The 23,668-nt window shown below is 38.5% G+C and overlaps 1 protein-coding gene across 6 annotated transcripts in view; it reads right to left on the bottom strand.

The window, feature by feature from the left end:
• Positions 1 to 23,668, bottom strand: part of LOC103215735 (ATP-dependent zinc metalloprotease YME1L1-like) — a 67,681-nt gene that overhangs the window by 34,817 nt on the left and 9,196 nt on the right. For 4 of the 6 annotated variants that reach the window (XR_012093917.1, XR_012093916.1, XR_012093918.1 and 1 more), the window contains exons 2-5: positions 11,975 to 12,106; positions 8,224 to 8,264; positions 6,582 to 6,664; positions 3,129 to 3,243 (exon numbers count right to left, since the gene is read on the bottom strand). Coding sequence is in view for 1 of the 6 variants with exons in the window: in XM_073018915.1 (XP_072875016.1) it covers positions 3,129 to 3,243; positions 6,582 to 6,664; positions 8,224 to 8,254 (229 nt within the window). In the remaining 5 variants the exon portion in view is untranslated. Of the gene's footprint in view, positions 1 to 376; positions 468 to 3,128; positions 3,684 to 6,581; positions 8,265 to 11,974; positions 12,107 to 23,668 lie in introns of all 6 variants that reach the window. The other 2 variants (XR_012093920.1, XR_012093919.1) reach the window with 2 other exon arrangements.

Below are 23,668 nucleotides of genomic sequence, written 5' to 3' on the forward strand. Positions count from 1 at the left end.
GCATGGTGGTGTGTGCCTGTGGTCCCAGCTACTTGGGAGGGTCACCTGAATTCAGGAGGTCATGGCTACAGTGAGCCATGATTGCATCACTGTACTCAAGCCCAGACCTAAAAAAAAAAAAGAACTAAATATTAAAAATGTGTGAGTCTAGGTTAAGGATATGAGGAGCATTCTATGTACTATTGCTGTAACTTAAAGTCTGAAATTATATAAAAATTTGCAGTTACAAAAAAAAAGCTGTGGAATTTGTTCAGAATGATCATCCATTTTGTAAAATAGCAATTAAGACTTAAACTTTAATCAGTTAAAATTATATTAGTGATATATTACAGGGATTTTTTTAACACCAAATCATGGGAAAGAAAAGATATCTTACCTTTCAGAAGTTTACCTCCAAGAACCATAAATTTTTGTGAATTTTTCAAGAATTCAACAACTTCCTGTAATTCTTGTTTAGCTTCCTCCACCTAAAGTGACACAATTTTTCAAATAACTTTAGATAATGGATACATTTGGTTAGATTATCAAGGCTTCCCTTTTGAAAACCATAAATTTAATTTGGATATGGAATTAACCTGGCCTTCTTTATTTCAGTGAAAGAAGTACACAAAAATGGCCCCTTATAAAACACACAAAGGGTTTTCTTCTGACCATTATTTCCAGTTATGCAAAATCTCCTTACTATCCCCAGAAAATAATTCTGAATTTTCATTTTCTCAGTGAGAAAACAAAAGTCAAATACATTGGGCATAGTTAAAAATAAACTACCTAATGAGGAGCAGACTTAAACATGAAACATATCCTTATGCCGAAGGGCATTCCAAAAATGTACAATTATTGTCATGATTCACTTATTATTTCAAGAAAAATCCCAGACGTATTTCCAGGAAATATTATACTTATTAAAGAGCAAACTTATGTTTTTTTTGTTAGACTTGGAATGGTCTTTGAAAGTTATTCTGATTAAATCATTAATTAAAAATTTACTAATGTTGCCAGGTGTGGTGGTTCACGACTGTAATCCCAACACTTCGGGAGGCTGAGGTGGGTAGATCACAAGGTCAGGAGTTCAAGATCAGCCTGGCCAAGATGGAGAAACCCCGTCTCTACTAAAAATACCAAAAAAAAAAAAAAAAAAAATTAGCTGGGCTTGGTGGTGGGCACCTGTAATCCCAGCTACTCAGGATGCTAAGGTAGAGAATTGCTTGAACCCTGGCGGCGGAGGTTGCAGTGAGCCAAGATCACACCACTGCACTCCAATCTGGGTGACAAAGTGAGACACCATCTCAAAAAAAAAAAAAAAAAAAATTACTAACATTTTAATCAAGTTAATGGTTAAAAATAAAGCATTTTCTTTTCACAGAGTGTGTGTATATATGTGTGTGTGTGTGTGTGTGTGTGTGTGTATGTGTATATATATATATATATGAAAGCTTTGCCCGCCTCCTAGGTCCAGAAGTGTGTACATATGTTCACCAAGAGATGTGTACAAGAATATTCACACCAGCTCTATTTGAGCCAAAAACTAGAAATAACCCGAAAGTCCACCTAAAGTAGTATAATTGCACACTGTTGTGGTATTTGTATAATGGAATACTATGCAATAAGGATAAATAAACCACAGCTCAAATAACTGATGGATCTCACAAACATTATGTTGAATAAAAGAAGCCTCAGCCAGGTGTGGTGGCTCATATCTGTAATCCCAGCACTTTGGGAGGCCGAGGCAGGCAGACCATGAGGTCAGAAGTTTGAGACCAGCCTTGCCAACATGGTGAAACCCTGCCTCTACTAAAGGTACAAAAATTAGCCAGGCTTGGTGGCAGGCACCTGTAATCCCAGCTACCTGGGGGACTGAGGCAGGAGAATCGCTTGAACCCAAGAGGTGGAGGTTGCAATGAGCCAAGATTGTGCCACTGCACTCCAGCCTGGGTGACAAGGCAAGACTCTATCACAAAAAAAAAAAAAAAAAAGCATCATACAAAAGAAGATATTCTATATGGATTACATTTATCAAAATTCAAAAACAGGCAAAATTCATGTGTGGTATTAGACAGGAAAGTGTCCCTAGGTGGGGAAGACGGTAACCAGAAGGAGGCATCAGGGAGGTTCTGGGCTTCTGATAATGCTCTGTTTCTCGAGTTGGATACCTATAACACAGACACTTTTTGAAAATTTATGCACCTTGGTGTGAATTTGTTAAACTTCAATGAGATTTATGGTCAAAAAAAAAAAAAAAAAAAAAAGACTTGGCTGGTTTATTAAAAGACAACTTGAAAGATAATATCCATGTGCTAAAAGAAGACTAAAATACATTTGGTCAAAATAATAGATATAATGCCAATTTTAAGTTGTAGGGATAAAGGAGAAGAGATTAAACATAATTTACCATTCAAATAAACTATATTATCTCCCCAAATTCTGCAGCAAGAGAATTCTCACTTGAGGAACGTAAGATCTATCAAGGAAAATAGTTAATGGGATCAAGGTAACGAATCAAGTTATTAAAAGCCCTTATTAATATTTAAGGCTATATATACAAGTATGCCTATATATTCAGAAATTCTAGGCAAGGAAACGATATTCCTATACAAGCTCTTTGATATTTGGTAAAAATGTGAACACAGGAACTACGTAATGGCAAAGCTGTTCTGATAAATGCTATTGAATTTGCTCTACGTAAATTTAGGTCTTATGACAATTATAAAATTAATTCATTTTAGCATGGAAAACTTTGTAGGATCTATCTTAATTGTGATGTCTACTTTCATTATGCTTAGTCATCAGGATGGTTTTAGTTTAGTACTCAGAAATCCCCACATTCCAGGACAAGCGTGGTGGCTCATGCCTATTACCCCAGGACTTTGTGAGGCTGAGACGGAAGGTTTGCCTGAGCTCAGGAGTTTGAGACCAGCCTGGACAACAAAGTGAGACTCTGTCTCTACAAAAAAGAAAAAAGAAAAAATCAGCTGGGCCCGGTGCCTCTCACACCTATAATCCCAGCACTTTAGGAGGAAAAGATGGGTGGATCACTTGAACTCAGGAGATCAAAACCAACCTGGGCAACACAGCTAAATCCCGACTCTACGAAAAAAGTACAAAAATTAGCCAGGCGTAGGGGCACACACCTGAAATCACAGTCACCTGGGAGGCTGAGGCAGGAGGATGGCTTGAGTCCGGGAGTAGAAGTGAGCTAAGATCACACCAATGCACTTCACCCTGGGTGACAGAGCCAGACACTGTCTAAAAAGAATAATAAAATTAAATTAAAAAATCAGCCAGGTGTGGTGAGGCATGCCTGTGACCTCAGCTATAAGGGAGGCTAAGGCAGGAGTATCACTTGAGTCCAGAAGGTCGAAGCTGCAGTGAGCCAAGATCACGCCATTACACTCCAGCCTGGGCCACAGAGCGAGACGCTGTCTCAAAAAAGAAAAAAATTATCTCATTCCAAAAGAAGTGTGGTATATTCAGTAAATAAGTATATACATTACAGGCAGAAAATAACAATGCCCTATCTGACCACAGCCTTAATACAGGCTCAATTTAGAAAAGGCATGCAGACCTCAAACACAATGAGAAGAGCCCTCCACACTGATGATTGAAGGTTTCAAATAATCACTGCACCTACCTCTTCCTCAATTGTTCCCTTTATACAATTCCAACAGGGTTCATAACCATTTAAACTGGAAAGGAAAGGAAATAACTGCTTGGTGTAAAACTATCATAATGATTCCCAATTCCTTATTCCCCAATAGTCTAGGTTGAAAAAAACATGAGACACAAGTATGTGAAGAGGAAAAGCAGAAATAATAACGTAACTAGTCTCTTCAGAGTTGGAAGAGTCCTCAGATCACGTACTTCAAATCCCTCCTGCAGGAAGAATTTCTTCCAAAACTTTCCTGAAAGATAATTACCCAGCCACTAGAGATCTCAGAAATCAAATATAATAGAGCAGATGTAATGGCAAAGCACAGAGAAGAGCACGGTGTGGGACTAAAGTTCTGGAATTTATATGTGGAAGAGATAAAAGAAATAGAAAAGCAGTAGAAAAAAACATTTTGACTTGTATTGATGTAAATGCATGATCCCAAATTTCAAGTGAGCCCAACAGCTTTATTTCCCATTTCCATTCGTTCTCCTATTCCTACACAATTTACTTCCTCCGTAAATCACTCATTCCTCCTCTCGCAACCATATTCTTTCTTCTCGTTACCTTGATTCTGTCAATTTCCACAACCCCCACCTACTAGTTTACCGACATTCCAACTTTATTTTGTACTATGAGATAAATTATCTGCGCTTCTCTGTCAAAAAAAAAAAAAAAAAAAAAAATCCAAGAATTGTTTGTAATCCTCTATTCCATCTCAATTCTTTTTACCTCTTGTAAACCCACTGCAGTTGGAATTTAACCCCTGCAACTCCATTAAAATTGCTCTTTATCAGGTACACCAATGACCTACTGCTAAATCAAATGGTTAGTTCTCACTTGGCCCATCAATAGCATTTCACATAGCTGATCACTCCCCTCATCATAGAAATATTTTCTTCTAGGATACCTTTGTCACTTAACACTAGCAGCTCCTTCTTAGTCTTGGTTCCTGGCTTCTTCTCTCTGTCTTATGAACCTTCAAGTGTTCTATAGCTCAGTATTTAGACTCTCTTCTGGTTACACTTACTCCCTGGGTAATCTCATCTAAACATGTGTACTTAACATATATGTAAATATATGTTAAATTAAACATGTTATATATAAACTTATGTTATATGTTATATATAAACAACATATATAAGTATATGTTAAATTAAACATGTTATATATGTTATATATTATATGTTAAATATAAATATAACATATATAAATATATATAAATGTAATCTCATATTTTAAATTCTAGCTTAGACCTATCCCATACCTCCCAAGTGGTATATCCAAGTTACTCAACCTTTCATTTGTATCTCTCACACCTAACATACCTAAAACTAAATTTCCAACCTTTGTCCCCCAAATCTGCTCCACTCACAGCCTTTTAAATCCTCAATAAAGGCCAGGCGCAGTGCTCACAGCTGTAATCCCAGCACTTTGGGAGGCCGAGGGGGGCGGATCACGAGGTCAGGAGTTTGAGACCAGCTTGGCCAACATGGTGAAACCCCATCTCTACTAAAAATACAAAAATTAGCCAGGCATGGTGGCAGGCGCCTGTAATCCCAGCTACTCAAGAGGCTGAGGCAAGATAATCTCTTGAACCTGGGAGGCAGAGGTTGCAGTGAGCCGAGATTGTGCCACTGCACTCCAGCCTGGGCGACAGGGCAAGACTCTATCTCAAAAAAAAAAAAAAAAAAAAAAAAAATTCTATTGGTTTTACTTTCAAAAATGAACAAATCAGATACCCTAATACCTCAGAACGTTTGCTCAATCTGTTCCTTTGGCCAGAAATGTTCTTGTCTCAGATAAATGCAGTTTATTCCATCTTCTCCTTCAGATTTTCTCTCAAATGTCACCTTCTCTATCAATCACACTCTGAACATTACATTTAAAACTATAATTTTTCTCCCAGAGCTCCTATTCCTCTTTACCCTGCTCTATTTTTTCCTCCATACATTTTTATTACCTTTTAACATACTCTACTAAATTCTTATACGACATATCAGTGTCTAGTTCCTGCTTTTAGAATTTAAACTCTATGAAGGCAAAGATTATTCTATTCCAGCAGCTAAAATAGGGTCTAGCACTTAATAGATACTATTAAATATTTAGGCCAGGTGTGGTGGCTCACACTTGTAAACCCAACACTTTGGGAGGTCGAGGTGGGTGGATCATGAGGTCAGGAGATCAAGACCAACCTGGCTAACACGGTGAAGTCCTGTCTCTACTAAAAATACAAAAAATTAGCCAGGCGTGGTGGCGGGTGCTTGTAGTCCCCGTACTCAGGAGGCTGAGGGAGAAGAATGGCGTGAACCTGGGAGGCGGAGGTTGCAGTGAGCCAAGATCGCACCACTGCACTCCAGCCTGGGTGACAGAGCGAGACTCCATCCCCCCCCTCAAAAAAAAGCCGTTAAGTATTTAACAAATTAATTAACTATAAACTGGGATTTATACATTCTATTCATTCAAGAAATATACATTGTCGGCTGGGCACGGTGGCTCACGTCTGTAATCCCAGCACTTCAGGAGGCTACTGGAGTTAGAAAAATCAATAAGAGGTATAGGTAAAGAAGGACTATTTATTAACTATCTACTATGTGCCAAGCACACACATTATTTGTCAGAATCTAAAGTAATTTCCTCAAGGTTACATAGCTAATAAGTAGAAAAAATGAATTTCAAACGTTAGTCAACTTGACTCTGAAGTCCACATTCACTCCACTATACCAGGCTGCTCCTTCATAAATTATACTAATCTCTGTCATAAAGCAAGATTTGATACTTGGGTATTATTATTTATCCCAAAATACAAATGTTTCTAATACTTTGGGATACAATTTTACCTATTCCAGAATACATTGTAGAATCAAATATCGACTTTATTCAGAGTATCAATTAGAGAATTAATGAAGAAGGCAAGACAATCTTCTTAACTTACACCTTTAACATGTTCGAAGGTGACATTTTTCATCTGGACAGGATCTACTGCAGAATCAAGCCCCATTGTTGTCCAGAAGCGGACTAAAGGGAAGAAAAGAAATGTTTATATTTGATAGGTTAATAATATTCCAATCACTTTACTTTTTAGATGTAAGAAAGCAAAGCCTAGAAAAATTAAATATCTAAGAGAACTAACTTCACATATCAAAGCAGAATGAGGAATAGAAACTAGGTCTCCTGGATTTCTAAACCATTTTCAAAGAGTAAGCGATTCACATTAAGAAGACATATTTCAGTTGCTCTGCCTATGGAGTAGCCATTCTTTTATTCCTTTACTTTCTTAATAAACTTGAAAAAATAAAAATTAAAAAATAATAAGACATATTTGTACTTTCCAGTAAATAAAATCAAAAATTATTTCCACTTCTCATTGTAGTATCTAATGATAGAAATCTTAAATCAGCATTTCTCAATCTTTGGTGTGAATAAAACTCACTTAAGAAATATGTTAAAATGCAGGTTCTCAGGCCACAGCACAGAACTATGTTTGGAAATTTGAGAAAGGGCCCAGGAGAATTTGCATTTTTAACAAAAACTTTGATTATTCTGATATAACTGGTCACAGATATACACTTTGAAATATATTGCCTTAAAGTTAGCAGAAAATACTGACACACATTAATAAGAAATTGAAGTTTAACACATTATTACACTTTTCATGTAGTCTTCTTCCTCTGAAAACTGTTATTGCTTGCCCTCAAATGGCCTATCAGTTATGACATCATTAAGTACAACCAAGACAGAACAAGTCTAATAGGACAGGAAAATACTTGAGATCAGTTTTGGAGAACTATTACAAGGATTTCTTAAATCTTTCCCACTCATGTAGAAACTTCCAAACTAGAGCAGTTATAAATGAGTAAATTGAGCAAATTCTAATTTCCTCAAAAGAAGCCCCAAAATACTTTTAAAATAGGCTGAAAAATGAGTTGGCAAAATACAGGGTTAAGAAGAAATCCTTAATAAATCAAGAACACGGAAGCTGGGAGAGCAAATTTAAAATAGTAATTCTAGAATGAACACTGATAGTTTTAGCCCACTAAAGTATTTTTTAAAGAATCTGTACATATCCTTAATAATAAAGAGAATAGAGAACACAGGGTGAAAACTGCATGGTGGTTGAAAAGGTAATTGGAACCACTTAAGTCTGACACTATTACTTCATTTCAGATAAGCAAACTATAAAAAAGGGAAACATTTAATGTGATTTTATTAGTTTATCTTTGAAATAGAAGGCTTGTATTGCTTGTATCAGCTTGTATTGCTATTATAAAATTCTTCCACATAATTTTTAAATTAATTAAATAATTAATTTTCCTTTCACCCTGGTGATCAGGATAATTTTTAAATTTTATAACTGGACAGGTATCATTTCCAAAAATCTGGGAAACTAATCACTACTAGGAATGAAAGCCTAGCTTCTAGAACTATAAACATTAATGTGTTCTTTCTTTAAGGCTTAGATTAAGCATTAAAAAGAATCACGTATTTAAAGGAATAAGAAGCTAATACATTAGATTAATAAGAAAACTTTTAACAGATAAAAATGGTTTTTTTAGAAGTCCATGAATGCCGAATACCAGCAGAATGAAGAGAATCAGACAGGTTCATCTTAGGGAATCTAGGAGAGAAAGAAAAAGCCTTACATCAAATAACATTAATGAAATATGACAGCTCAATGAAATGCAAATATTAGGTTATTGTTGATAATCACATTTCATCACATGCAATTTTAGAATCTGACATTCTTTTTCATAACTGCTATGATTTCCTGTAAGTACCCTATTATTAGAAACTTCATTAAAGCTGAGCATCGTGGCTCATGCCTACAATCCCAGCACTTTAAGAGGTCAAGGCAGGAGGATCACTTGAGCCCTGGAGTTCAAGACCAGCCTGGACAACATGGCAAGATTCCATCTCTACAAAAATTAGCTGGATGTGGTGGCATACGCCTGTGGTCCTAGCTAGTCAGGAGGCTGAGGTGAGAGGGTCACTTGAGCCCAGAAAGTTAAGGCTGCAATGAGCTGTGATTACACCACTGCACTCTGGCTTGGGCGATGAAGCAAGACTGTCTCAAAAACAAACAAACAACAATGACGACAACAAAAACACACACACACACACAGAAACAAAAACCAAAGAAACAAAAACCTTTATTAAGCCACTCACACTTCCTGTTCTTCAATTTGGTTTTTCTCTTGAGAAAGGGAAACCATCAGTAGAACCTCCATTTCTACATAAAATTACAAATATAGTGGAATTCAATCAGTAGAAAGATGGATGGTCTTAGAAAGTTACTTAAAACTTCAATGTAGGATTATGACTTCCTTTCAGTTATTCTTCTCAAATATGAATAGTTTCAAATCAACTTATCATTGGGTTTTTTTTTTGAGAGTGCTTGAGCTTTCAGAAAAGCTTCTGCAAACCCAGTTTTCAATGCATCTTGGTGAGCTTCAGGAATGTTTTTGGTTTTCATGAGTTTGTCCAAACTCTCAACATCTGATCCTCTGTCCTGCAAAAGAAACCCCTGAATACACGAACACCACATCAATACTTGTTAACAACACAGTGACACTCCCTAGCAATATTGTGACCACTCAAAAAAATTCACTAAAATTCCATTTTTTTTTACTGTCAATGTGAAGAAACAGATTAAGACTCAACAATGAATTAATCAATAACTCGGAAACTAACACTAGATCCTATTCCTGCATTAATCAATTAATAGTATCAAGAAAGTGGCATTATTCTCTGCAAGAATACTATACTGCAAATAGGTCACATATTATCTTAGGGTTTGATTGGCTTAATGTTCACATCACCTTATCTCTGCTAGAGGAAAAATTTCATTAATTTACTAAATGTCTACTAAGCACTAGTCACATACTTGGCCTTATATAAGTTCTGAAGATGTGGCCAGGCGTGGTGGCTCACACCTGTAATCCCAGCACTCTGGGAGGCCAAGGTGGGCAGATCACGAGGTCAGGAGATCGAGATCATCCTGGGTAACTTGGTGAAATCCTGTCTCTACTAAAAATACAAAAAATTAGCCAGGCATGGTGGCTGGCGCCTGTAGTCCCAGCTACTCAGGAGGCTGAGGTAGGAGAATGGCATGAACCCAGGAGGCAGCGCTTGCAGTGAGCTGAGATTGAGCCACTGCCACTCTAGCCTGGGAGACGGTGCAAGACTCTGTCTCAAAAAAGAAAAAAAAAAAAAAGGTTTTGAAGATGTAAAGATAAATAAACCACTGGTCTTTAAGTTTTCAGTCTAGTGAAGAAACATATGTAAACAGCTGGGTTTCTTAAATCATTTCGATATCATATTAGAAGTATTATGTATGGTGGTAAATAAATGCTACCTCAGGAAGACAGGAAAGGCCTTACAGAGCATAGGACATCTGAAACACCACTATACAAATTCCACTATATTTGTAACTTAATCGATGTAGAAATGGAGATTCTGATGATGGTTTCCCTTTCTCAAGAGAGAAAATAAACACCATGAACAATCTGACAGGGGTATGAAACAATTAGCCCCCAGGGCTCAAGAACTACCAGCAATCTTATATAAGACTTCAATGCCAAGAGAGGAGCAAGAAACGGAGGGGCATATCAAATGGTGAGAAGAGAAACATGGCAGGTAGAGACCAAATAATGAAATTCCCAGTGTATCAGGTGGAGGTAAGAAATAAAGCTAAGTAATGTAACTAGATCATCATTTTAGAAGGACTGATAGGTGGCAGTCTGGAGGTGGGACTGAATGCAGCAAGACTAGAGGCCAGGAGACTAAACAAGTATTAATTAGAGTAATTTAGGCAACAAATGGTTATAGGGTATCTATGGTAGTGGGACAGATTTAAGAAAGATTTAGGAGGTTGGGTCAACAGGACTTCAGTGGTCAATGGATGTGGGAGGTGAGGCAAGATGAACAAATGTAGGTTGACAGCCAGGTTTTTAGCTTGGGTGAATGCTGCTCATTAATACAGAGAACACCTAAACAGGTCTAGGTTTGTGGGAAAAAAATATAGTAAGTGGAGAGGTAAGTCTGGTGCCCAGAAGAGTTAGAGGTATAATGACGACACAGGTTACTAATTCCTTATTATTAGTGGAAAGAAGGAAAAAAATCTATCAGCCAACAAAAGAAATCAGATATTGAAGCTCCTCATTTTTTGTTTGTTTGTTTGTTGTGGTTTTTTTTTGAGACGGAGTCTCACTCTGTCACCAGGCTGGAGGGCAGTGGTGCAATCTTGGCTCACTGCAACCTCTGCCTTCCGGGTTCAAGTGATTCTCCTGCTTCAGTCTCCCAACTAGCTGGGACTACAGGCGTCCGCCACCATGCCTGGCTAATTTTTGTATTTTTAGTAGAGACAAGGTTTCATCATATTGGCCAGGATAGTCTCGATCTCTTGACCTCGTGATCTGCCCGCCTTGGCCTCTCAAAGTGCTGGGATTACAGGCACCAGCCACCGCAACTGGCCAAATTAAACAAATTTAAGTTGCACACCTCCTGACCAAACAAGATTTTCAAAAGATGTTTATCTAAGAAATTAGATGCTTACTTCATTGAGACTTCTCAAAAGTTTTACTGGATCTGCTGCAAATTAGTTTAAATTTAAAAAGCAATTGAATGAAGTATATAAAATAACTTAAAGTTGTGTTCCCATAGACAAAGGTAATTTTTTTTTAAAGTTGTACCATTTAATCTCAAATCAGTCATGCTTGGTACCTGTTACACTTTCTTTCATAAATGTCAACAGGTCACATTTTCAAAAGCATTGCTATCCAAATGTAGCCAATAAAATGACTATTATTTTATTTGGTTTTGTTTCCTTTTTTTCTTTTTCTTTTTTTTCTTTTTTCTTTTTTTTTTTTTTTGCTTCTTTTTTAGATGGAGTTTCACTCTGTTACCCAGGCTGGAGTACAGTGACGCGATCTTGGCCCACCACAACCTCTGCCTCTCAGGTTCAACAATTCTCCTGCCTCAGTCTCCCAAGTAGCTGGGACAACAGATGGGTGCCACCATACCTGGCTAATTTTTGTATTTTTAGTAGAGATGGAGTTTTACTATGTTGGTCACGCTGATCTCAAAATCCTGACCGCATGATACGTCCACCTTGGCCCCTCAAAGTGCTGATATTAACAGGCATGAGCCACTGCACCCGGTCCATTTTCATTTTTCAAAAGCATGTTCTTTAGACATCAATGTTTCATTTCTTTTAAAGCTTGAGAATATAGAGGAAGCATATTTCAAAGAAAGTTATATATACATGGTATGCACCATCAGATTTGGCCTTATCATGATATCTACTCATATCTGAGCACCAAAACTCACTGGTGGTTCTCTATTTTTGACCAGACAAATTATTTTTACTGAGTCTTCCTCATTGTCAGTATCTTCAGGCATAGGAGGCAACACAGGGTCATAATTCTTCTGAGCCACAGTATTATGTACAGAGAGCAAAGCCTGTAACATTCAAAGGTATATATACATATAAATGACATATATATATCATTTAAAGCACATCAAACTATAAAGAAAATCAAAACAGCATTACAGTTTTGACATAGCAGTGGTAATAAGGCAGTTACTTGAACAGGTGCCTCTTACAAATGGAATGGGAAATGGTGCTTGTCCAGAGAGCAGATGGTAGCTCTACTTAGCAGTCACCTCTATCCCCAATGTCACTGATGTATGTAAACAATCAACATATAATCTCCTCTAACCTGCACATTCTCTGGTTTATTCTTATAAGGGTATCATTTTGGGGCAAGAGTGCAGGGAATGTGACTTTTGGAGGAAGGGAGAACACGAGGGCTAAAGATGCATTGTCAATGAGAGTCTGATAATATTTTATATTTTTTTATTTCCTACTATTTTTCCTCCTATTAGCAGAAAACACAACAATGATCAATATGATGGATTCTTTTTTTTTTTTCCCACTTTAATTGTTTGTGCAATTGGTGACCACTATGTGTATAAAAGAATAAAAGTAATTCTGGACCAAAGATGAGAAGAACACTGAAACTTTGATAGGTCACTATTCTTCAATGAACTTGACCCCTAATAAGCAACACCATTATTCATAAATTACTCAAAAGGGGGGCGGGGGCGGAGCAAGATGGCCAAATAGGAACAGTTCTAGTCTCCAGCTCCCAGCGCAAGCGACACAGAAGACAGGTGATTTCTGCATTATCAACTGAGGTACTGGGTGCATTTCACTGGGGAGTGCCGGACAATTGGTGCTGGTCAGCTGTTGCAGCCCGACCAGCGAGAGCTGAAGCAGGGCGAGGCATCGCATCACCTGGGAAGCACAAGGGGGAAGGGAATCCCTTTTCCTAGCCAGGGAAACAGACACACAACACCTGGAAAATCGGGTAACTCCCACTCCAATACTGCGCTTTAAGCAAACGGGCACACCAGGAGATTATATCCCACACCTGGCTGGGAGGGTCCCATGCCCACGGAGCCTTCCTCATTGCTAGTACAGCAGTCTGCGATCTAACCGCAAGGCAGCAGCGAGGCTAGGGGAGGGGCTCCTGCCATTGCTGAGGCTTAAGTAGGTAAACAAAGCCCTGGGAAGATCAAACTGGGTGGTGCTCACAGCAGCTCAAGGAGGCCTGCCAGTCTCTGTAGACTCCACTTCTGAGGACAGGGCATAGCTAAACAACAACAAAAACAACAACAACAAAAAAGCAGCAGAAACCTCTGCAGACGCAAGCAACTCTGTCTGACAGCTTTGAAGAGAGTGGTGGATCTCCCAACACGGAGGTTGAGATCTCAGAATGGACAGACTGCCTGCTCAAGTGGGTCCCTGACTCCTGAGTAGCCTAACTGGGAGACATCCCCCACTAGGGGCAGACCGACACCCCACAACTCACGCGGTGGAGTACACCGCTGAGAGGAAGCTTCCAAAGCAAGAATCAGACAGGTACACTCGCTGTTCAGCAGTATTCTATCTTCTGCAACCTCTGCTGCTGACATCCAGGCAAACAGGGTCTGGAGTGGACCTCAAGCAAACTCCAACAGACCTACAGCTGATGGTCCTGACTATTAGAAGGAAAACTAACAAACAGGAAGGACACCCACACCAAACCCCCATCAGTATGTCACCAACATCAAAGACCAGAGGCACATAAAACCACAAAGATGGGGAAAAAGCCAGGCAGAAAAGCTGAAAATTCAAAAAATAAGAGCGCATCTCCTCCTCCAAAGGAGCGCAGCTCATCATCAGCAACGGATCAAAGCTGGAGAGAGAATGACTTTGACGAGATGAGAGAAGAAGCCTTCAGTCAATCAAACTTCTCAGAGCTAAAGGAGGAATTACGTACCCAGTGCAAAGAAACTAAAAATCTTGAAAAAAGAGTGGAAGAATTGATAACTAAATTAATTAATGCAGAGAAGGCCATAAACGAATGGACAGAGATGAAAACCATGACACGAGAAATAAGTGACAAATGCACAAGCTTCAGTAAATGACTCAATCAACTGGAAGAAAGAGTATCAGCGATTGAGGATCAAATGAATGAAATGAGGTGAGAAGAAAAATCTAAAGAGAAAAGAAGAAAAAGAAATGAACAAAGCCTGCAAGAAGTATGGGATTATGTAAAAAGACCAAATCTACGTCCAATTGGGGTGCCTGAAAGTGAGGGGGAAAATGGAACCAAGTTGGAAAACACTCTTCAGGATATCATCCAGGAGAACTTCCCCAACCTAGAAGGGCAAGCCAACATTCAAATCCAGGAAATACAGAGAACGCCACAAAGATACTCCTCGAGAAGAGCAACTCCAAGACACATAATTGCCAGATTCACCAAAGTTGAAATGAAGGAAAAAATCTTAAGGGCAGCCAGAGAGAAAGGTCGGGTTACCCACAAAGGGAAGCCCATCAGACTAACAGAAGATCTATCAGCAGAAACTCTACAAGGCAGAAGAGAGTGGGGGCCAATATTCAACATTATAAAAGAAAAGAATTTTAAACCCAGAATTTCATATCCAGCCAAACTAAGTTTCATAAGTGAAGGAGAAATAAAATCTTTTACAGATAAGCAAATGCTTAGAGATTTTGTTACCACAAGGCCTGCCTTACAAGAGATCCTGAAGGAAGCACTAAATATGGAAAGGAACAACCAGTACCAGCCATTGCAAAAACATGCCAAAATGTAAAGACCATTGATGCTAGGAAGAAACTGCATCAACTAACGAGCAAAATAACCAGCTAATACCATAATGGCAGGATCAAGTTCACACATAACAATATTTACCTTAAATGTAAATGGACTAAATGCTCCAATTAAAAGACACAGACTGGCAAACTGGATAAAGAGTCAAGACCCATCAGTTTGCTGCATTCAGGAGACCCATCTCACATGCAGAGACACACATAGGCTCAAAATAAAGGGATGGAGGAAGATCTACCAAGCAAATGGAAAACAAAAAAAAGCAGGGATTGCAATCCCAGTCTCTGATAAAACAGACTTTAAACCATCAAAGATCAAAAGAGACAAAGAAGGCCATTACATAATGGTAAAGGGATCAATTCAACAGGAAGAGCTAACTATCCTAAATATATATGCACCCAATACAGGAGCACCCAGATTCATAAAGCAAGTCCTTAGAGACTTACAAAGAGACTTAGACTCCCATACAATAATAATGGGAGACTTCAACACCCCACTGTCAACATTAGACAGATCAACGAGACAGAAATTAACAAGGATATCTAGGAATTGAACTCATCTTTGCACCAAATGAACCTAATAGACATCTACAGAACTCTCCACCCCAAATCAACAGAATATATATTCTTCTCAGCACCACATCACACTTATTCCAAACTTGACCACATAATTGGAAGTAAAGCACCCCTCAGCAAATGTAGAAGAACAGAAATTTTAACAAACTGTCTCTCAGACCACAGGGCAATCAAACTAGAACTCAGGACTAAGAAACTCAATCAAAACCGCTCAACTATATGGAAACTGAATAACCTGCTCCTGAATGACTACTGAGTACACAACGAAATGAAGGCAGAAATGAAGATGTTCTTTGAAACCAATGAGAACAAAGATACAACATACCAGAATCTCTGGGACACATTTAAAGCAGTGTGTAGAGGGAAATTTATAGCACTAAATCCCCACAAGAGAAAGCTGGAAAGATCTAAAATTGACACTCTAACATCACAATTAAAAGAACTAGAGAAGCAAGAGCAAACACATTCAAAAGCTAGCAGAAGGCAAGAAATAACTAAGATCAGAGTAGAACTGAAGGAGATAGAGACACAAAAAAAAAACCTCCAAAAAATCAATGAATCCAGGAATTGGTTTTTTGAAAAGATCAACAAAATTGATAGACCGCTAGCAGGACTAATGAAAAAGAAAAGAGAGAAGAATCAAATGGGCGCAATAAAAAATGATAAAGGGGATATCACCACCGACCCCACAGAAATACAAACTACCATCAGAGAATACTATAAACACCTCTACACAAATAAACTAGAAAATCTAGAAGAAATGGATAACTTCCTGGACACTTACACTCTCCCAAGACTAAACCAGGAAGAAACTGAACCCTGAATAGACCAATAGCAGGCTCTGAAATTGAGGCAATAATTAATAGCCTACCAACCAAAAAAAGTCCAGGAGCAGATGGATTCACAGCTGAATTCTACCAGAGGTAAAAGGAGGAGCTGGTACCATTCCTTCTGAAACTATTCCAGTCAATAAAAAAAGAGGGAATCCTCCCTAACTCATTTTATGAGGCCAACATCATCCTGATACCAAAGCCTGGCAGAGACACAACAAAAAAAGAGAATTTTAGACCAATATCCCTGATGAACATCGATGCAAAAATCCTCAATAAAATACTGGCAAACCGGATTCAGCAACACATCAAAAAGCTTATCCACCACGATCAAGTGGGCTTCATACTGGGATGCAAGGCTGGTTCAACATATGCAAATCAATAAACGTAATCCAGCATATAAACAGAACCAAAGACAAAAACCACATGATTATCTCAATAGATGCAGAAAAGGCCTTTGACAAAATTCAACAGCCCTTCACGCTAAAAATGCTCAATAAATTTGGTATTGATAGAACGTATCTCAAAATAATAAGAGCTATTTATGACAAACCCACAGCAAATATCATACTGAATGGGCAAAAACTGGAAAAATTCCCTTTGAAAACTGGCACAAGACAGGGATGAGCTCTCTCACCACTCCTATTCAACATAGTGTTGGAAGTTCTGGCTAGGGCAATCAGGCAAGAGAAAGAAATCAAGGGTATTCAGTTAGGAAAAGAAGAAGTCAAATTGTCCCTCTTTGCAGATGACATGATTGTATATTTAGAAAACCCCATTGTCTCAGCCCAAAATCTCCTTAAGCTGATAAGCAACTTCAGCAAAGTCTCAGGATACAAAATTAATGTGCAAAAATCACAAGCATTCTTATACACCAGTAACAGACAAACAGAGAGCCAAATCATGAATGAACTTCCATTCACAATTGCTTCAAAAAGAATAAAATACCTAGGAATCCAACTTACAACGGATGTAAAGACCTCTTCAAGGAGAACTACAAACCACTGCTCAGTGAAATAAAAGAGGACATAAACAAATGGAAGAACATACCATGCTCATGTATAGGAAGAATCAATATCATGAAAATGGCCATACTGCCCAAGGTAATTTATAGATTCAATGCCATCCCCATCAAACTACCAATGAGTTTCTTCACAGAATTGGAAAAAACTGCTTTAAAGTTCATATGAAACCAAAAAAGAGCCCACATCTCCAAGACAATCCTAAGTCAAAAGAACAAAGCTGGAGGCATCATGCTACCTGACTTCAAACTATACTACAAGGCTACAGTAACCAAAACAGCATGCTACTGGTACCAAAATAGAGATATAGATCAATGAAACAGAACAGAGTCCTCAGAAATAATACCACACATCTACAGCCATCTGATCTTTGATAAACCTGAAAAAAACAAGAAATAGGGAAAGGATTTCCTATTTAATAAATGGTGCTGGGATAATTGGCTAGCCATAAGTAGAAAGCTGAAACTGGATCCTTTCCTTACTCCTTATACGAAAATTAATTCAAGATGGATTAGAGACTTAAATGTTAGACCTAATACCATAAAAACCCTAGAAGAAAACCTAGGTAATACCATTCAGGACATAGGCATGGGCAAGGACTTCATGTCTAAAACACCAAAAGCAACGGCAACAAATGCCAAAATTGACAAATGGGATCTCATTAAACTAAAGAACTTCTGCACAACAAAAGAAACTACTATCAGAGTGAACAGGCAACCTACAGAATGGGAGAACATTTTTGCAATCTACTCATCTGACAAAGGGCTAATATGCAGAACCCACAAAGGACTCAAGCAAATTTACAAGAAAAAAACACACAACCCCATCAAAAAGTGGGCAAAGGATATGAACAGACATTTCTCAAAAGAAGACATGCATACAGCCAACAGTCACATGAAAAAATGCTCATCATCACTGGCCATCAGATAAAAGCAAATCAAAACCACAAAGAGATATCATCTCATACCAGTTAGAATGGCAATCATTACAAAGTCAGGAAACAACAGGTGCTGGAGAGGATGTGGAGAAATAGGAACACTTTTACACTGTTGGTGGGATTGTAAACTAGTTCAACCATTATGGAAAACAGTATGGCGATTCCTCAAGGATCTGGAACTAGAAGTACCATATGACCCAGCCATCCCATTACTGGGTATATACCCAAAGGATTATAAATCATGCTGCTATAAAGACACATGCACACGTATGTTTATTGCGGCACTATTCACAATAGCAAAGACTTGGAATCAACCCAAATGTCCATCAGTGACGGACTGGATTAAGAAAATGTGGCACATATACACCATGGAATACGATGCAGCCATAAAAAAGGATGAGTTTATGTCCTTTGTAGGGACATGGATGCAGCTGGAAACCATCATTCTCAGCAAACTATCACAAGAACAGAAAACTAAACACCACATGTTCTCACTCATAGGTGGGAACTGAGCAATGAGATCACTTGGACTCGGGAAGGGGAACATCACACACCGGGGCCTATCATGGGGAGGGGAGTGGGGGGAGGGATTGCACTGGGAGTTATACCTGATGTAAATGATGAGTTGATGGGTGCTGACGAGTTGATAGGTGCAGCACACCAACATGGCACAAGTGTACACATGTAACAAACCTGCACGTTATGCACATGTACCCTAGAACTTAAAGTATAATAAAAAAAAATAAAATAAATAAATAAATAAATTACTCAAGCCAAAAACCTAGAAATCATCCTTCATTCCTCTCCTCTTACTGACATTCTCAACATCCAATACATATTCTATTTTAAAAAAATTTTTTTTAGACACAAGATCTCTCTCTGTTACATAGGCTGGAGTTCAGTGGTGTGATCATAGCTTGCTGCAACATCAAACTCCCAGGCTCAAGCGATCCTACTTTGCCAGTCTCCTGAGTAGCCAGGATTACAAATACATGCCCCAATGCCCAGCTAATTTTTTAATGTTCTTTTCTTTCTTTCTTTCTTTCTTTCTTTCTTTCTTTCTTTCTTTCTTTCTTTCTTTCTTTCTTTCTTTCTTTCTTTCTTTCTTTCTCTTTCTTTCCTTCCTTCCTTCCTTCCTTCCTTCCTTCCTTCCTTCCTTCCTTCCTTCCTTCCTTCCTTTCTCTCTTTTTTTGAGACAGAGTCTTGCTCTGTCACCCAGGCTGGAGTGCAGTGGCATAATCTTGGCTCACTGCAACCTCTGCCTCTTGGATTCAAGCAATTCTCTACCTCAGCCTCCCAAGTAGCTGGGATTACACGCACCTGCCACCACACCCAGCTAATTTTTTGTATTTTTAGTAGAGGTGGGGTTTCACCATCTTGGCCAGGCTAGTCTTGAACTCCTGATGTCATGATCCACCCACCCCAGCCTTCCAAAGTGCTGGGATTACAGCCATGAGCCACTGCACCTAGTCCATATCCTATTAAATCTACTTCCAAAATATACCTAAATTTTTTCTTTACTCTAGATCAGAGATTGGTAACTACAATATCTAAGCTGGCAGGTCCCTGGTCTAGATCATGGATACCATTATTTTTTTGCCTGGAGCACTGCAGTAGTCTTTAATGACTCACTGGAATTCAACTCTGGCCCATTTTCAAGACCACAATTCACAGTGTAGCCAGAGTAATTATTTTTAAAACTTAATCACATAATTAACCCCTTAATAGCCCTTCTTAAGTTGCCCATCGATCTTGGGATGAAGACCAAACTCTCCAGGATGTCCTAAAAGTCCTGCATGCCTCTCCAACCTTATCTTACACTGCCCTCCACCTCACTCAACTTGAATAACTCTTTCTCGTAGAGGTCTGGCCAAAACATCTCATAAAAGCAGATACCTTGGTGACTCGATCCCCTAACACCTTGTTCTTTGCCTTCATATATGTTCGTAATTTATAATCATATGTGCATTTCTATGTTTATATGGTTAATGTTTGCTGTTTACTGAAACAGAAGTTCTAAAATGGCAAATACTGTCTGTTTTTAATCAAACTTTTGAATCAACTATAACATATATACAAAAAGTACAAATCATAAGTGTATAGTATACAATTTCAAACATGAACATGCCCACATAAACACCCCCCAAACAACAAATACAACATTAACCAAACTCCAGTTGTCCCCACTTATGCTCCTTCCTAGTCATCATGCCCTCTATACCCCCCAAGGTGTCAATCTTTGCAACTATTTGAAAATTATACAATTAGGATTCCAACTGTGTATAATTCATTATATAATTGCTATTGGGAATAAGCCCCCCAAAATCTGGCCATAAACTGGCCCCAAAGCTGACCATAAACAAAATCTCTGCAGCACTGTGACATGTTTATGATGGCCATAGTGCCCACACTGGAAGGTTGTGGGTTAACCAGAATGAGGGCCAGGAACACCTGGCCCTCCCAGGGTAGAAAACTGCTTAAAGGTATTCTTAAGCCACAAACAATAGCATAAGCGATCTGTGCCTTAAGGACACGCTCCTGCTGCAGTTAACTAGCCCAACCTATTCCTTTAATTTGGCCCATCCCTTCATTTCCAATAAGTGATAATATTAGTTAATTTAATACCTATAGAAACAATGCTAATGACTGGCTTGCTGTTAATAAATATATGGGTAAATCTCTGTTCGGGGTTCTCAGCTCTGAAGGCTGTGAGACTCCTGATTTCCCATGTCACACCTCTATATTTCTGTGTGTGTGTCTTTAATTCCTCTAGTGCCGCTGGGTTAGGGTCTCCCCTACTGAGCTGGTCTTGGCAATTGTAAAAGGTACATTACGTAATTATATAAAAATGTGTATTCATTGCCCAGGCATGGTGGCTCACGTCTGTAATCCCAGCACTTTGGGAGGCCGAAGTTGGTGGATCACCTGAGGCTGGGAGTTCAAGACCAGCCTGACAACATGGAGAAACCCTGTCTCTACCAAAAATACAAAAAAATTAGCTGGCATGGTAGCATGTGCCTGTAATCCCAGCTATTCAGGAGGCTGAGGCAGGAGAATCACTTGAACCCGTGACACAAAGGTTGCAGTGAGCTGAGATTGCATCATTGCACTTCAGCCTGGGCAACAAGAGTGAAACTCCATCTAAAAAAAAATGTGTATTCATTTTTTTCCAATATTAAGTTAGTGAAATTCACCCATGCTGTTACTGATGGTAGAAGTAATTAATTTTCTTCTTATATAGTATTCTAACATACAAATATCTTACAGTTTCCTTACCCATTGTGCCTTTGAGGGGCATCTGGGTTGTTTCCAGTTCTTGGCTAATATAAACAATGCTGGCATAAATGTTTCATATCTTTTGATGAACATCTATATATGTGTGTGTATATATATACACACACACATATATATATAAAAACACACAATGTTAGTAAAGTATATTTAAGAGTAGAACATCTGGGTCATGGGTTATATAGTAAGTACATTCAAGATTAGTAGTGTTTTTCAATTATACTTTCACCAACAATATATGTGAGTTCTAGCTGTCTAACATGATCCCAGACATTTTACATTATTAGTTTAAATTTGGCCATTCTGAGTATATAGTGGTACTTCTGTGGTTGAAATGTTCATTTGTCTTATAATGAATGAGACTGAAACCATTTCGTGTTTATTGGGCATGTGTGTCTCTTTGTGAGATGCCTCCTTAAGATATTTGCATGTTTTTCATATTAATTTGCATCTTTTTCTTATTAATTTGTAAGAACTATTTATAATACACTGGATCCAAGTCTTTGTCAGTTATATGTACTACAAATACATTCTCCCTTTTGGTAGCTTGCCCTTTCACTCTCCTTCTTGGTGATTTTTGCTCAATAAAGGATCCTAATATTTATGACCTCAATTAATGTTTTTTCCTTTGTGGTTCATGCTTTTTGTATCCAATAAGACTTTCAAAGTGGAAAAAATAAACAATATCAAGGTGATAAAGCACCTAAGATAATGGCTGCAAATTTTTGAGAACTGATGAGAGAAAGACTCTAAAGGTTCAGGAAAGATGTATCAGGAAGCCTGATATGTCCTTTAGGAACAAGGAAAAATAAAAAGAAACCTATGCTTACTACATCATAGCAGAACTGCAAAATGGCAAAGGCAAAGAGAAGATCTTAATAGTACTCAGAACAAAAAAGACAGATCATCAGAAAGGAAAGGAGAAAATTGATAGACAGCTGAATAACAGCAGCAATGGACACCAGAAGATAGTTCAAAACTTTCAAAGTGCTTAGAAAAAATAAAAGCTAATCCAAAATTGTGTATCTAGCAAAAGTATCTTTCAAGAATAAGGATGAGGACCAAGATGAGGTTAACAGGGATCCACCTGAAAAAATTAAAAATAAATAAAAATAAAGGATAATGAAACAATAGTTTTCAAAGACGCTGGACATCAAGCAACAAAGGGCAGAGATCATTGAGAGACAGGAAGCAATGTGAACTTATGATTGCACCAGCATTACCGCCTAGAGTTTCCAGGCTGTGATGGGGAAAAAGAAACACAGTCAAAACTCAGTGGTCTCCTTGAGTTGAGAAAACAAGAGCTGAGAATCCAGGGAGGTCAACTGACTAAAGTTCTCAGGGAAGCCTATAGAAGAGGAAAGGGTGGCAGATACAAAATTTGGGAGATCTGTAGGAGGTCTCCCTTGAGTCCTGAGCAAAGTCTTTAGTCATGGCAGGTATATAAGAAAACTATCAGAAAGGATTAGAGCAGTGGTTCTTAACTGAGAGCAACTGTACTCCCTTGGAGCCACTGGTAATATCTGGAGACATTTTTTGATTGTCACAATTTAAAGGATGTTACGGTCATCTACAGCACTGAGGCCAGGGATGCTCTTAAACATCTGATCATATACAGAACAGTGCCCTCTCCTCCAGCACCATTATTCAGCCCATGAATGTCAATAGTTTTAAGCTAGAGAAACTGCATTACAAGGAATAATCCCTGAAGTTAACATAGGGAAGAAATAGCTCTTGTTATCATCAGTTAGCAGGAAAAACTTCACAATTCATAGGCACTGAGAAGAGTTATGGGATGGATATTGTCTCAATAGTGGAAAAAATAAGCCCAAGATTTAATGCTGCTATGATTTACCTAAAAAAAGACTTAGGGCCAAGTACAGTGGCTCACACCTGTAATCTTAGCACTTTGGGAGGCTGAGGTGGGTAGATTGCCTGAGCTCAGGAGTTCAAGACCAGCCTGGGCACATGGTAAAACCCCGTGTCTACTAAATAATACAAAAAAAATTAGCTGAGGTGTGGAACTGGGAGCCTGTAGTCCCAGCTACTCGGGACACTGAGGCAGGAGAATCACTTCAACCTGGGAGGCGGAAGTTGCAGTGAGCCGAGATCATACCACTGCACTCCAGCCTGGTGACAGACTGAGACTCTGTCTCAGAAAAAAAAAAAAAAGAAAAAATAAAGAAAAAATAA

The sequence above is a fragment of the Chlorocebus sabaeus genome, chromosome 9 (genome assembly GCF_047675955.1).
Source record: "Chlorocebus sabaeus isolate Y175 chromosome 9, mChlSab1.0.hap1, whole genome shotgun sequence".
Taxonomy (NCBI): domain Eukaryota; kingdom Metazoa; phylum Chordata; class Mammalia; order Primates; family Cercopithecidae; genus Chlorocebus; species Chlorocebus sabaeus.